Source organism: Mustela lutreola, chromosome 14, assembly GCF_030435805.1.
Source record: "Mustela lutreola isolate mMusLut2 chromosome 14, mMusLut2.pri, whole genome shotgun sequence".
Lineage (NCBI taxonomy): Eukaryota > Metazoa > Chordata > Mammalia > Carnivora > Mustelidae > Mustela > Mustela lutreola.
In genome coordinates, this window is record NC_081303.1 from 36,401,050 (window position 1) to 36,413,336 (window position 12,287).

Genomic DNA, 12,287 nt, shown 5'->3' on the forward strand with positions numbered 1-12,287 from the left:
TTTGAGAAAGAGAGAGAGAGAGCATGAGAGGGGAGAAGGTCAGAGGGAGCAGCAGACTGGTCGCACAGCTCGGAGCCCGATGCGGTACTCAATCCCAGGACTCTGGGGATCATGACCTGAGCAGAAGGCAGTGGCTTAACCAACTGAGCCACCCACGCGCCCTCAATTTATTTTTTTTAAGACTGGTTTATTCATCTTAGAGAGCGAGCAGGGGAAGGGGCAAAGGGAGAGAGAATCTCAAGCCTACTGCACCCTGAGCACAGCCCTGGGGGGAAATACAGAGCCGGACACTGAACAGAGCTGGCAGGAACCTCCTCCCCCGCCACGTTTTAAATGACTAAACTAAAACGCACAGGATTAACACAGAAACCAGTTCAATATCGACATAGGCGTTTAGCAGGTCTTCTAACCCCGCCATTTCAAGTGCTGAGGGGCCTAATCGTCAGGTGGAGCGCAAACACCTGTGACGACGCCTGCCAGCAGAGCCCCAGGTGCGGCGATGTCCCTAGACTGCGCGCGGGTCCGAGGTCTGCACCGGCCCCGGGACACGGCGGGCGCAGAGCCTCAGACCCTGACTCCCAAGTCTGCACCGCGCGGCGATCAGGGAACCGCCCGCCCGGTCTCCCAACGGGGGCGGGGCGGAATTCTCCGCGCGAGCGCAGAGGGTCAGGGCGCAGAGGAGGCGGAGCTCGCTCCACGCCCCGCCACCGCCCACCCGGCTAGGGCAGCCGCAGGCACCCAGGGAACGCCGCCCCCGCAGCCGGCAGAGGGCGCGCGAGCGGCGGGCGTGCCCCGAGGACGCGTGCGCGGGGGGCGTGCCCCGAGGACGTGTGTGAGCGCGGCGGGCGTGCCCCGAGGACGCGCGCGCCGGGGGCGTGCCCCAGGACGCGTGCGCGGGGGGCGTGCCCGCGGCCCGGCGTCAGCAGTCGGTAGGGGAGCGGCGGGGTAGCGAGGCGTGTTCCGTGGCGGCGGCGGCGGAGGCAGCAGCAGCAGCAGCAGCTTGGGGCCTTCGGGCGCCTGCGGGGAGCGAGGGGCGGGCGGCAGGCGGCGGCGCGTGTCCAGGACGGGACGCCCGGAGCGGCGGCGGCGCGAGGGAACGATGGCGGAGTCCTCGGACAAGCTCTACCGGGTGGAATACGCCAAGAGCGGGCGCGCGTCCTGCAAGAAATGCAGCGAGAGCATCCCCAAGGACTCGCTGCGCATGGCCATCATGGTGCAGGTGCGCGCGGCCGCTTTGTGCGCGGCGGGGGGCGAGGGGGGAGGGGCGCCGGCGGAGGGGGAGGGAACGCCCCCGGGAGCCCGCGAAAGCCCGGGAAGTGCGGCTCGGGGCCCTGCTGCAGGGTGGGGGCTGCTTCCTTCCCCGCTGCCTCTTGGGGGTGGGGGCAGAGGCGTGCGTGGGCTTCCGAAGCCGGCCTGGTTCTGACCTCCCTCGTGCTGGGAGATTTTTGTCCTACATTGATGATGGCGACGGGCGCCTGCGGGTTTTTTTTTTTTTTAACTATTTTCGTCTGTGGCTTCGACGTCCGCTTACTTTCAGTTTTTTCTTAATTATGCAGAACTGTACCAGCCGGTGTCATTTCTGTACAGTGCCTTCGCTTTTAGCCCAATTCGTGGTTTGAAATCCTATTTTCCCCAAACTTTCCCGACTCCCAGGCGCGTTCTCTTCGCGCGGCATTTACAGCTGTCGGGTCTGGATAAGAGAGGCTGGAGGGGGCTGCTCATTGGGGCTTCTGGACACACTGGGGACTTCCCGACGGGTGTCTGAGGCTTCCCAGATAGGGGTGCAGCCTGGGCGGTGTGTCTGAGACCCTCCTCCCGCTGCCAGTGTGCTCCTGTCTGCCCGTTAAGTCTTGGTTCTCCCCTGCCCCGTCCTACTCTTCCCCAACATGAAGCTCGTGTTCAGGGAGTTCAGTGCCCTCGCTCAAGGTAACTTGGTTTTCTCTGAGGCAGCAGTGAGTGTTAGGAAAGTCCAGACAGTCCTCTCTGGGTTTTCAGTACTTACCAAGTGGAGCAGAGTGGGTCCTAGATGTGCTTGGAGACTGGGGCTCTCTGGTCCTGGTATCCTGAGGGCCTAACTCAGTACCTGCCAAGCAGTACCACCCTTCAGGGAACACAGAGCATGTTAGGCACTGTTAGGTACTAGTGACACAAGGAGGGCCCCCTTCCGGACCCCGGAGCCTGCTGACCCTATATGTTTATCAGGCACTGAGTTCCAGGGTAGGATCCATTTCGGTTCTCCGATCTTCAGTCTGAACAAGTGGGCTGCCTGATCTGAAGCTCCCTCTTGTCACACTGTTAACTCTCCTGGAATTTATGTTTTTTATTTTATTTCATTTTTTAGAGGTTTTTTTATTATTATTATTTATTTGACAGAGAGAGAGATCACAAGTAGGCAGAGGGAGAGGGGAAGCAAGCTCACCTCCAAGCAGAAAGCCCAATACCAGGGGCGAAGGCAGAGGGTTAATCCTCTGAGCTACCGGGGTGCCCCTCGTTTTAAATAACAAAAAGGAGAACCTTTCTCAGTATAGGAGTGCTTGACCTAAAATCTGTGGGGTGGCATTCGGTGGGTTTAGAGGAGTTTACATTTCTGTAGTCATTAGTCTCTAAATAAAATACTTACTTCAATTAGGTGTGTAAGCAACAGAGTAAAAGCAGAAAAGTAAAAGAGGTACCTGTGATTTTTGTAAGAAGTGGTAATTATAGGTGTTTTCATGCTGCTTTGCACTTGGGGATTTCTTAAAGTCATCCATTATGCTCATCAGTATTTTAAGTTTACTGTAGTTGTTAGAATGGGTGCTAAGGTCTTACTTCGTGCTTTAAAGCTCACTGTATCCCACCGAATTTTTAAATAATTTGGTAATTACTTCAGTCTAATTAGTTTATTTTGTGAGCTCGTGTATTCTACGATGTGTTTTTAAATTCGAGCAAGGCACATCTATGGGCTTCACTAGTCAGCCAGAGAGGACCGTGTCCTATCGGGAGGGACAGACAACATCTTAGTGCAGCCTGTGTGCCAAATACAGAGGAGGGCTAGTCTGGTGCTTCTGATGGTGAAAGAAATTATTATTAAAAGTAAGTGGTTTTCTGTAACTGTATTTGGGGGTGGAGTTTTAACTCATAATGTAAAGTCTGGTCTTGTAGGCAGAGCCCGAGGCCAGAAAAGAACGAAACCATTATTCTACTTGGACTTAAATACGTTCTTTTACATTTGTATGGGAGGATTGTTCTGAGTGTTAGATACCTGATCTTTGGGTGGTGTGCCCTGAGGAAGTCTCCTGGGGCCCAAGGGGCCTTGCAGCCTTTGGATGGGTGGGCCCTACGTTCTTCTGTCTTGGGAGGGCTTGAGGCAGACAGCAGACTCACAGTGGGGTCTCATGCTATTAACTGGCATTCCATGCTGTCTCTGAGTAGGTGGGCAGTGGGCTGGCTTGTTTTACACAGAAGGAAACAGTTCACTGAGTGAGGACCCAGTTCCCTGGTAGGTGCTGGGTCTTTGTTAGGAGTACACAGAGATTCTGCTGTCTAAGTTGCCAAATAGAAGCATAGTCTTGTGATCTTGTTCCAGTTCCTTTCCTGCTACATGGTTGTCACTCCCAAGTTCTAGGGTAATGCCTGGGTTTGTTCAGGGGTCCTTCCTCTCAAGCGTGACCAGGAGCCCTTACAGACCCCAAGCTGGTATTATGAGTAGGCCGTTGGGCTGCACCTCTCTGTCACCCCACACTGCATTAATGGTTGGGACACAGCACCCAGACCAGGGTTCCCACCAGAGCCACAAGGTCCAGTGTGAGGCAGAGGCATTTGGGTTCCGTGCCTTCCTGTGCTTGTGTGTGACCCGACTGCTACAGAGGGGGGGCGGGCACCAAGGCAGGAGGAGTCCAGGTGCAAGGCGCTGCAAATGTACAGCAAGATGGCGGATGCTTCTGCAGGTGTCGCCTGCCTCGTTGGAAGTTTGACACAAGTCCATTTGGAAATGCCGTTTATTGGGAGTGAGCAGTCTTTTCCCCAGCAGGAATTCCCCCATCCTTCCCTTGTCTTTTCTTATCTCCGGACTTGGGGTGTCCATAGTCCAGCTACCTTCTGTGAGCAGGTGTTGCCCGAAGCTAGCAAGACGGTGCAGGGCACAGGCATTGACGGAATCAGTGCCCAGAGGGATTGTTCTCACCTGGGAGGGGCTTGGGTGGATCCTTCTGGGAAGCTGACTAGGGCTGTAGAGCTTTCTGGGCCGAGGGGACCGCTGTGTGGGAAACCAGGCTGCTTGATGCTGGGGAGTCCTCTTAGTGCCCTGGGGTGAACCTTCCTTCTGCATATATTACACTGAGAAAGAGGAGACTCACAGCCGGGGAAGAGGCTAGGTGGAAGAAGTCACTGTTTTTCCAGAATATTTCTTCTGTCCGACAGTTCCCATCCGAATATTCCTACGTGGTGGTTCATGTTTGATGCTGTTTTAATACTTTTCATTCCATCTGCGTGGCATTTAGCTTTATTTCCTGTAAAAGCAGATTTTTGGAGCCGCCTCTGCTTTGGTCAGAACCATGTGTGTGTTTTTAAGGAGCTCATTCTGCCAAGCAGCATAGAGAGCGGACAGAACCTTGCTGTCGGATGCGAGTCGGACGGAGTCACTTGCTGCAGACACCTGTGAAATAGGGGTGCCCTACCTGGAGGCAGTTGAGGGTTCCCGTGATGGCTTGCAAAGGATGCCGGGGACTGAGTAAATGTGGTGCTTGTCCCACTCTGCCCGGTCACCATCACCATCGGCTCTTGAGGCCAGAGGGTGCTCGGGCCCCAGGAGCCCAGAGCTGGCAGTGTCCCCAGGAGAAGAGCCTGCAGCTGTCGCGTCAGGAACAACCCGAGTGGAATGCATCATAAGAGAAAGGAAGCATGCCGTGATGGGCAGCACCTTCCCCTGTGACAGGGCGTCCTGGGATGCCCACTGACCCTCCAGCTCCAGACCGTGGAGGCTGCTGTCCACAGATCCCCAAGTCGTTTGCCCTCAGAGAAGTTTCTTCCACTCATGTTGGCACGGCTGCGCCATCCTGACACGGTTTCCTGACATGGTTTCTCTGCTTTGCTCATTATCTGGGACTTATTCCTCGTTATTCTGATGCCAGAGGCACTAAGCCCTTTCTGGGCCACCTAGGCCCAACGGGGGCAGTCATTGGCCTCCCACGCAGGTGCAGCAGGATGGGGTCACGGAATGGGGATCTTGTGTGCGTTCCATGGTCCTGGGAGGGAAGTTGTGTCACTGAGGCATGTGGCCCATGGGGCAGAGCTCCTTTGAGGAGCAACACTGTTCCCCAGCCGCGTCTGAAGAGCCGCTGTCGGGGCAGAGCTTAAGAAATCTGGGTGGCGATGCCATTTCTCGTTGGCTCACGGCTTTTCTCAAGTAACATGAGGCACATGGGCACTGCTGTCCTGGGTTTTCAGCGAAGAAGGGCCTCACAATCACAGTGGCTGAGAGCTGGGCTTGAGGCTGCTCGCTCACCTCCCTCTCTTCTCTTCCAGTCGCCCATGTTTGATGGAAAAGTCCCACACTGGTACCACTTCTCCTGCTTCTGGAAGGTCGGGCACTCCATCCGACACCCCGACGTAGAGGTGGATGGCTTCTCTGAGCTCAGGTGGGACGACCAGCAGAAAGTCAAGAAGACCGCAGAGGCTGGAGGTGTGACAGGTGTGTAGAGATGAGGGAGGTGGCTGTTGTCACCCCCCAACTCCCCCACTGGGCAGCTTCCGCAGGGGGCCTTTTCTGGGAGAGCATTCGGCTGCCCCCCCCCCCATGTTTTCCAGCTGCACACGTGGATAACCGAGCTGCCTCATTGACTTGCCTTTGGCACGGTATTTTGTTAAGATGCTGCTGATGGAGCCTTTGTTTTTTTATTGTTCTTTTATTTTTAAGTAACCTCTGCACCCAACGTGGGGCTGAACCCACAAACCCAAGATCAGGAGTTGCTGCTCCTCCCACTGAGCCGGCCAGGCACCCCAGTGGTGAAGCTTTTGAATCTTTTGCACTTTTGTTTTTAATTGACTTTCTTTTAGAGCTCTTGTAGGCTCACAGCAGAATGAAGCAGAAAGTGCAGAGTGTTCCCATCTGCATCGTGCTCATGCAGGCAGGGCCTCTCCCTGTCTCACTCTAGAGTGATCCAGGGGTTACATGGAGCCCTCATCGTTGCCCCAAATGCGCAGCTGCAGGGTTCCCTCACGGCAGGGTACGTGTTACAGGTTCCGGTGGTGTGCAGTTTGGACAGAGCGGGTTTCAACTGTGCAAGCTCCTTCTTTGTGTGTCTTCCTCAGTAAGTCCCATAGGGAGCTGTGAACGTTTCTGTTCCCATAATGGTTTGCTCTCCGTCGTCTGCTTATCGGGGGAACGATACTACATGGAACACATGTGACAGAGGGTATGTTAGTTGTGGGTTGTCAGTGGGGCTTACGGGGAACGGCCGGCTGTTATTGATAAGTTTCAAGGGAATCAGAAGTTACACACGGATTCTCAGTGCACAAGGGGATCCGCACCCCAGCCCCTGCCTTGTTTGAGTGTCACCTGTGCTCGGGGTCAGTCATATGCAGCCTCTTCCCTTAGAAACCAACAGGCGTTGCAGGTTCCTCTGTGTCTCTTCATGGCTCGATGGCTCAGTTCTCTGTGGTACCGAATGATACTCCATTGTCTGGATGGACCGTGGTCTCTCGCGCACCTGTGGAAGGACATCTAGGTTGCTTCCCAGTTTGGGAAATTATAAATAAACCTGCCTTAAACATTCACATGTAGGGTTTTTTTGTTTTAAAGATTTTATTTATTTATTTGACAGAAGTAGAGAGCATTTAAGCAGGGGGAATGACTGAGGGAGAGAGAAGCCGGCTCCCCGCCCAGCAGGGAGCCTGATGCAGGTCTTGATGGAAGGACCCTGGGATCATGATCTGAGCCGAAGGCAGATGCGTAATTGACTGAGCCACCTAAGTGCCCTACGTGTAGGTTTTTGTGTGGACATAGGTTTTCAGCTCATTTGGGTAGATGTTTCATTTTCTGAAGACCAGCAAACTGCCTCCCTAAGTTGCTGCCCCAGTTTGCATTCCTCACCGCCCCCCCTGCCCTCACCAGCGTTTGGTGGTGTCCGTGATCGTCGGGGTTTTAGCCGTTGTGATAGGTGCAGGAGGTGTCTTGGTTTGATTTGCAATCCCCTGATGTCGTATGATGTGGAGCATCTTTTCATGTGCTTCTTGGCGTCTGCATCTCTCCTTTGGGGAGGAATCTGGATGTTTTGCCGTTTGTCATTCATATTCTTAGTGCCGAGTTTCAGAGTTGCTCATCTATTTTGGATAGCAGTCCTTTATCAACTCTGTCTTTTGCAAGTGTCTTCTCCGTGTCTGTGGCACGTCTTCTCTCTCATTCTCTCGACAGTGTCTGGCACAGAGCAGGAAAGTCCAGCTGACCAGTTCTGTCTTTCCTGGACCGTCTTCAGTGTTGCATCTAAAAGTCATCACCATACCTAAGTCAGCTGTTTTTCTCCTGCGTCACATTCTGGGAGCTTTACAGTGTGGCATTTTTCTTTTAAGTTACATTTTGTAAAGGAGATAAAGTCTTGGTCTGGATTCATTTTGTGTGCAGATGTCCACTTCACCACTGTTTGGAAATTCTGTGTTTCCTCCGCTGTATTGTGTTTGCTCATTGGTCAGGCGTCAGTGACCTTGTGGGGGGGCGGGTGTCGCCGCAGTGTCTGTTCTGGTCTGTTTATCAGTTTGTCTTTCCTGGTACCTGACTGTCTTGATGGTAAGTAAGTCTTGAAGTAGGATGGTCTTGGTCCTCTGACTTGTCAGTTTGTTGATACCCACAAACCTAACTTGCTTGAGATGCCTGTACATTTTAAATAGTTTTTCATCATTTGTTGAAAATGAGAACCCTAAGGCTGGGTTCTCGTTGGTCTACCTTAGAAGCGGACCCCGCTGAACCTGTTCTCGTGCCTCTGGGTGCCTCTGGGCTGTCGCGGGAATGGCCGCAGTCCTTCCCGGCAGAGCTCTTGGTCCCTGGGCGGCACCATTTGTGTCCTCCACCCCGCACCCCGCAGGTTTGTGTCCCGCTACTGCTGGTCTGTGGGAACTGAGAGGTCAGTGACGCCGCTCACACTCGTGAATAAAAACAGCAAGTTTGCTGAGAAACGGTTCAGAGAGCCAGCGGGTCTGTTTTCACTGAGGGCAGCGGGGACACGGTTTTGTTCTGTGGTAGTTTTCCCCTTTTGTGTTCTGGTTAGTGGTTAGTCCGTTTAGGAATGTGTCCCATCTACTTACAATTGATGTGTATTAAAGTAGATAATTTTATAATATGGAACATGGTAAGTTTGCTGTAACTGTTTCTCTTGCAAAACATCTTAAGTCCTAAAGTTAACATAATGATAACTTGTAGTTGTCTAAGGATTTTTATATCCAAAGAGACTGATTTAATGGACAAAGACACCCAGGAAGTTTATGTCTTACCAGATCCTGTAATTCTAAGATGATGATCATCGGCCTTGTGGGATGTCTCCCTAGGAATTTTTTTAAAATAGTTGATTCATGTGTGTGCTGTGTTTATTCTTTCCTGCAGAAATGGGGTTCTAAGTGTCACTTTGTTCTTTTGTTTTTTTGTTTTTTTCTAAGTGTCACTTTGTTAAATGCTCTGTCACTGTGTGTGTGGAAAAACACACATAACGGGAACGCCACCCTCGGTGCCGTGTTCCCGCATGCGCTCTGTCAGCCTGAGCCTCTCTAGAATGTTCTCACCTTCCCCCCCGAAACTCGTTGCCCGGTTCACAGTGGCTCCTCCCCTACGCTGATTTTTGTCTGGATGGGGCTCCTGGGTGCCTCCTGTGCCAGGAGTTGTGCTGGGTTTGTCTTCCTGGGCCTGGCTTGTCTCGCTCAGGGTTGTCCGTGCCATGGACTACAGTTTGGGTAGGCCACAGTTTATCGGTCCCCCACCTTGGGGTACCTGTGGGTCATTTCTGCCCTGGGGCAGTTCCAGACTATGCTGCCGTGGACGATGGTGTGCGGGGACCTGGTCCAGACCCCGCTCCCTGCCCTCCCTGGGAGTCGCCAGGGCTCATAGTCGACCTGTGATGCACAGTGTTCTGCAGGGGCTGCGCCACTGTGCACCCCGCCAGCGACATTCAGGTTTCAGGGTCCTTCCAGGTCCCCCATGTCCTCACTGGCGCTCTTTTATCTGAGGATGTGTGTGTGTTTTCCCTTTTTTATAATACCCATCCTGAGATGTTCTTTCATGTGATTTTGATTCGCATTTTCCTAGTGATGTTGACCTCTGTGTTAGATTTTACAGTAGAATATTTACTATTTTGTAAGATCTGTTGATTTTAGAGAGAGTACGTAAGTGGGGGAGGGGCAGAAGGAGAGGAGAGAGACTCTCAAGCAGGCTTCCCCCCACCCTGGGCTCAAAGCCCAGCCTGGAGCTCAGTCTCAAGACCCTGAGGTAGTGACCTGAGCTGAAACCAAGAGTTGGTCACTGAGCCACCCAGGTGTCCCTAACACTTACTCTTTTCATGTTAAGTCTTGTGAGTTTTTTAAAAACATGTAGTATTTGTGGGACACTTGAGTGGCTCAGTGGGTTAAGCCTCTGCCTTTGGCTGAGGTCATAATCTCAGGGTCCTGGGATCGAGCTCCGCATCAGGCTCTCTGCTCAGCGGGGAGCCTGCTCCCCACCCCCACCCCCGCGCCTTCCTCCCCCACCTCTCTGCCTGCTTCTGTCTGCTTGTGATCTCTGCCTGTCAAATAAATAAATTTTTTTTAATGTAGTATTTATCGTTTATTGAAGTTTGCTCTATTTTGTGATTCATTCACGGCCCTTGACATGACTGTCCTCTCACCCTTGTGCAATAGCCCATGTCCCCTGGAGATGCACTGATGGGCCCCAAGGCCAGGCCAAGGCCAGTGAGCCAGGCTTCAGCTCCAGACAGCCGGTCTTTTGAGGCCGCACCGTCATCCGTTTTTGCTACATTGCAGATAGAGGTGCTTCAAACTTCTGTCCAGACTGGGTAGCTGTCCAGCTATTTCTTTAATTCCGAGAGATAGCTGCTAGAAGACATGAACCGTCCTGAGGCCTTCTGTGTTTGTGTCTGATTGCCCTCCAGAAACCTTGGGGCCCTTAGATGGGCACCCCCCCAGGGACAGGTCCCCACATCAGGTATTTCCATTCCTCTTCACCGGGCTCCTAGGGGGTGGAATGCTTTGTCACGCTCGGTAGTCAGTTTTACTAATTTGGTATTTGGAGGTGTCCTTTCCTCATCCTTTAGGGTATTTTGTGTTTTTTTTGTAATGAAACAAAATATGAATTGTCTTCTGTTTTACAAATATATTTGCCAGTTTTGACTTTTTAAAATACATAGTTTTGTGGGGGGTTTTGTTTTTTTAAGTAAACTCTACTCCTGTCATGGGGCTCGAACTCAACGACCCTTAGATCAAGAGTTGTGTGTGCCCACCAACCAGCCAGCCTGCCCTTTGACGTGTTTGTTTGAAGCACGTTTGTGTGTTTTGCTGTACTGAAGCTTCATCCTGAACTGAATGTTCTGTGATCAATGTCTGTCTGCTCATTTGCAGCTTCTGGTTCTGCTCTTATTTCTCAGTTCTTCATCTGGGATTTTTTAAATGATTTACATGCACTTCTGTGAGTTTGACAGATGTGGGCAGTCGTGTAACCTGTATCCCATCAAGTTAGGGAACATTCCCGTCCCCGTCCCCCCCCCCCAAGTTCCTTGCGCCCTCTCTTCAGTTACCCTCCCCACCTGGGTGACCATGGCTCTGGATTAACTTTGCGGGACTGAGGGTTTCTGAAGCAAAGGAACTTTGCTTCTCCCATAACTTCTTTCCACTCAGCACAAGGCCTGTGAGGCACAGGCTGCCTGGCTTGTCACCATGTGGGATTGCTGAGGGATGATTGTTGCAGTAGATCACCGTTAAACCGACCTTCTGTTCTCAGCCTCGCGCTGGTGCAAATACAGCAACTGTTCACGTCTGTGTACGCATCTCTGCGTGACACGCAGTCATGTTTCTCCAGGACAATCACCTAAGAATGGAGCGGTAGAGTGTCCATGGATGTCCGTTCAGCTGTTTCAGGAAACTGTCAGACTGTCCTTGGGTTGTACCAGTTCCCATCCTCTAGGTGCAAGTCCCTTATTAGAGATAGGTAACGTGAATACCTTTTATCATTCTGGGTATTGTCATTGTTTAATTACTGACATTTTATGAAGAGTAGTGGTTGATTTTTTTTTTCTCCTTTTTTAATAAGGGCTGTCCACCTTCTGAGAAATCTTCCCTGTTTACTGTGACATACCCTCCTTTGTTTTCTTCTGGAAGTTTGGTGGTCCTGGCGTTCATATTTGGTTTCCAGTTGAACGTTTTTGTTAAGTGGGAGAAGGGGGTGGTTTTTTATTTCTTCCTGGTGGGTACCATGTTGTTTCCGTTACCATTTTTGCGAAGACTTTAAGACACATAACTGCATAGCTGGGTGTGTCTCTGGACTCTGATCCCCCTTGGCTGCTGTGTCTGCCAGCATCTCACTGTCCCTAATTCCTACAACTTTGTGGGACATCATGAAATCACATAGTGTGGAGGGAGTAAGTGGTTACCTCCCCATCAGAGTTCCAAAGTAAACAGATGGTGCCATCACTCACTCAGCTTTGTTCTCTTTCAATATTGTGTTGACCTTTCTAGGTCTTATGTTATTCCCTACAAATTTTGTGGTAAACTTACGGATTTCTTGCCCAAACCGGCTCCCTAGGATTTTGATTAGCATCACCTGGAATCGGGGGGTGGGGTGTCAAATGGGATTGGCTTATTGATATGCTACCTGGTTGGGTCAGTCAGTCCATAGACCTGAAGTATCTCTCCACTTAACTTGGGCCTTTGTTAACTTCACACCGGCCTGAAGCTTTCCTGGGAGGGTTTGTGTGTCTTGGTAAATCTGTTTCTAAGTGTTCTATGTGTTTAAAACGCTACTTAAATAGGAGTATGGTTTAATTTCCTTTCATAATGTCTATTGTTCATATATAGGAACATTTTCTATGTTGACCTTGCCTCGTCCAGATTTGCTCAATTCACTTACAGGTGGAAGTAGTTTTTTTTATTCCTGCTGGTGCAGTCCTGTCCCTACAGGTAGAGGTGCTTTACCTGTTCTTTTCCAAACTTACACCTTCTGTCTCCTTTTCTTACCCTAGTGGCACTTGCTAGAGCCTTCAAGACAGTGTTGAGTAGATGTGGTGGGGGAAGAAAGCCTTGTATTGTTCCTGATCTTACGACAGAAACTTTCAGTCTAGGAC

General features: G+C 51.5%; 1 protein-coding gene across 1 annotated transcript in view; it reads left to right on the forward strand.

Moving 5' to 3' along the window:
- Window positions 1-913: 913 nt before the first annotated feature.
- The window catches only part of PARP1 (poly(ADP-ribose) polymerase 1), a 36,112-nt gene continuing 24,738 nt past the window's right edge, over window positions 914-12,287 (forward strand). The window contains exons 1-2 of the mRNA XM_059145418.1: window positions 914-1,219; window positions 5,503-5,668. Of these exons, the coding sequence (XP_059001401.1) occupies window positions 1,100-1,219; window positions 5,503-5,668 (286 nt within the window). The 5' untranslated portion in view covers window positions 914-1,099. The remainder of the gene's footprint in view (window positions 1,220-5,502; window positions 5,669-12,287) is intronic.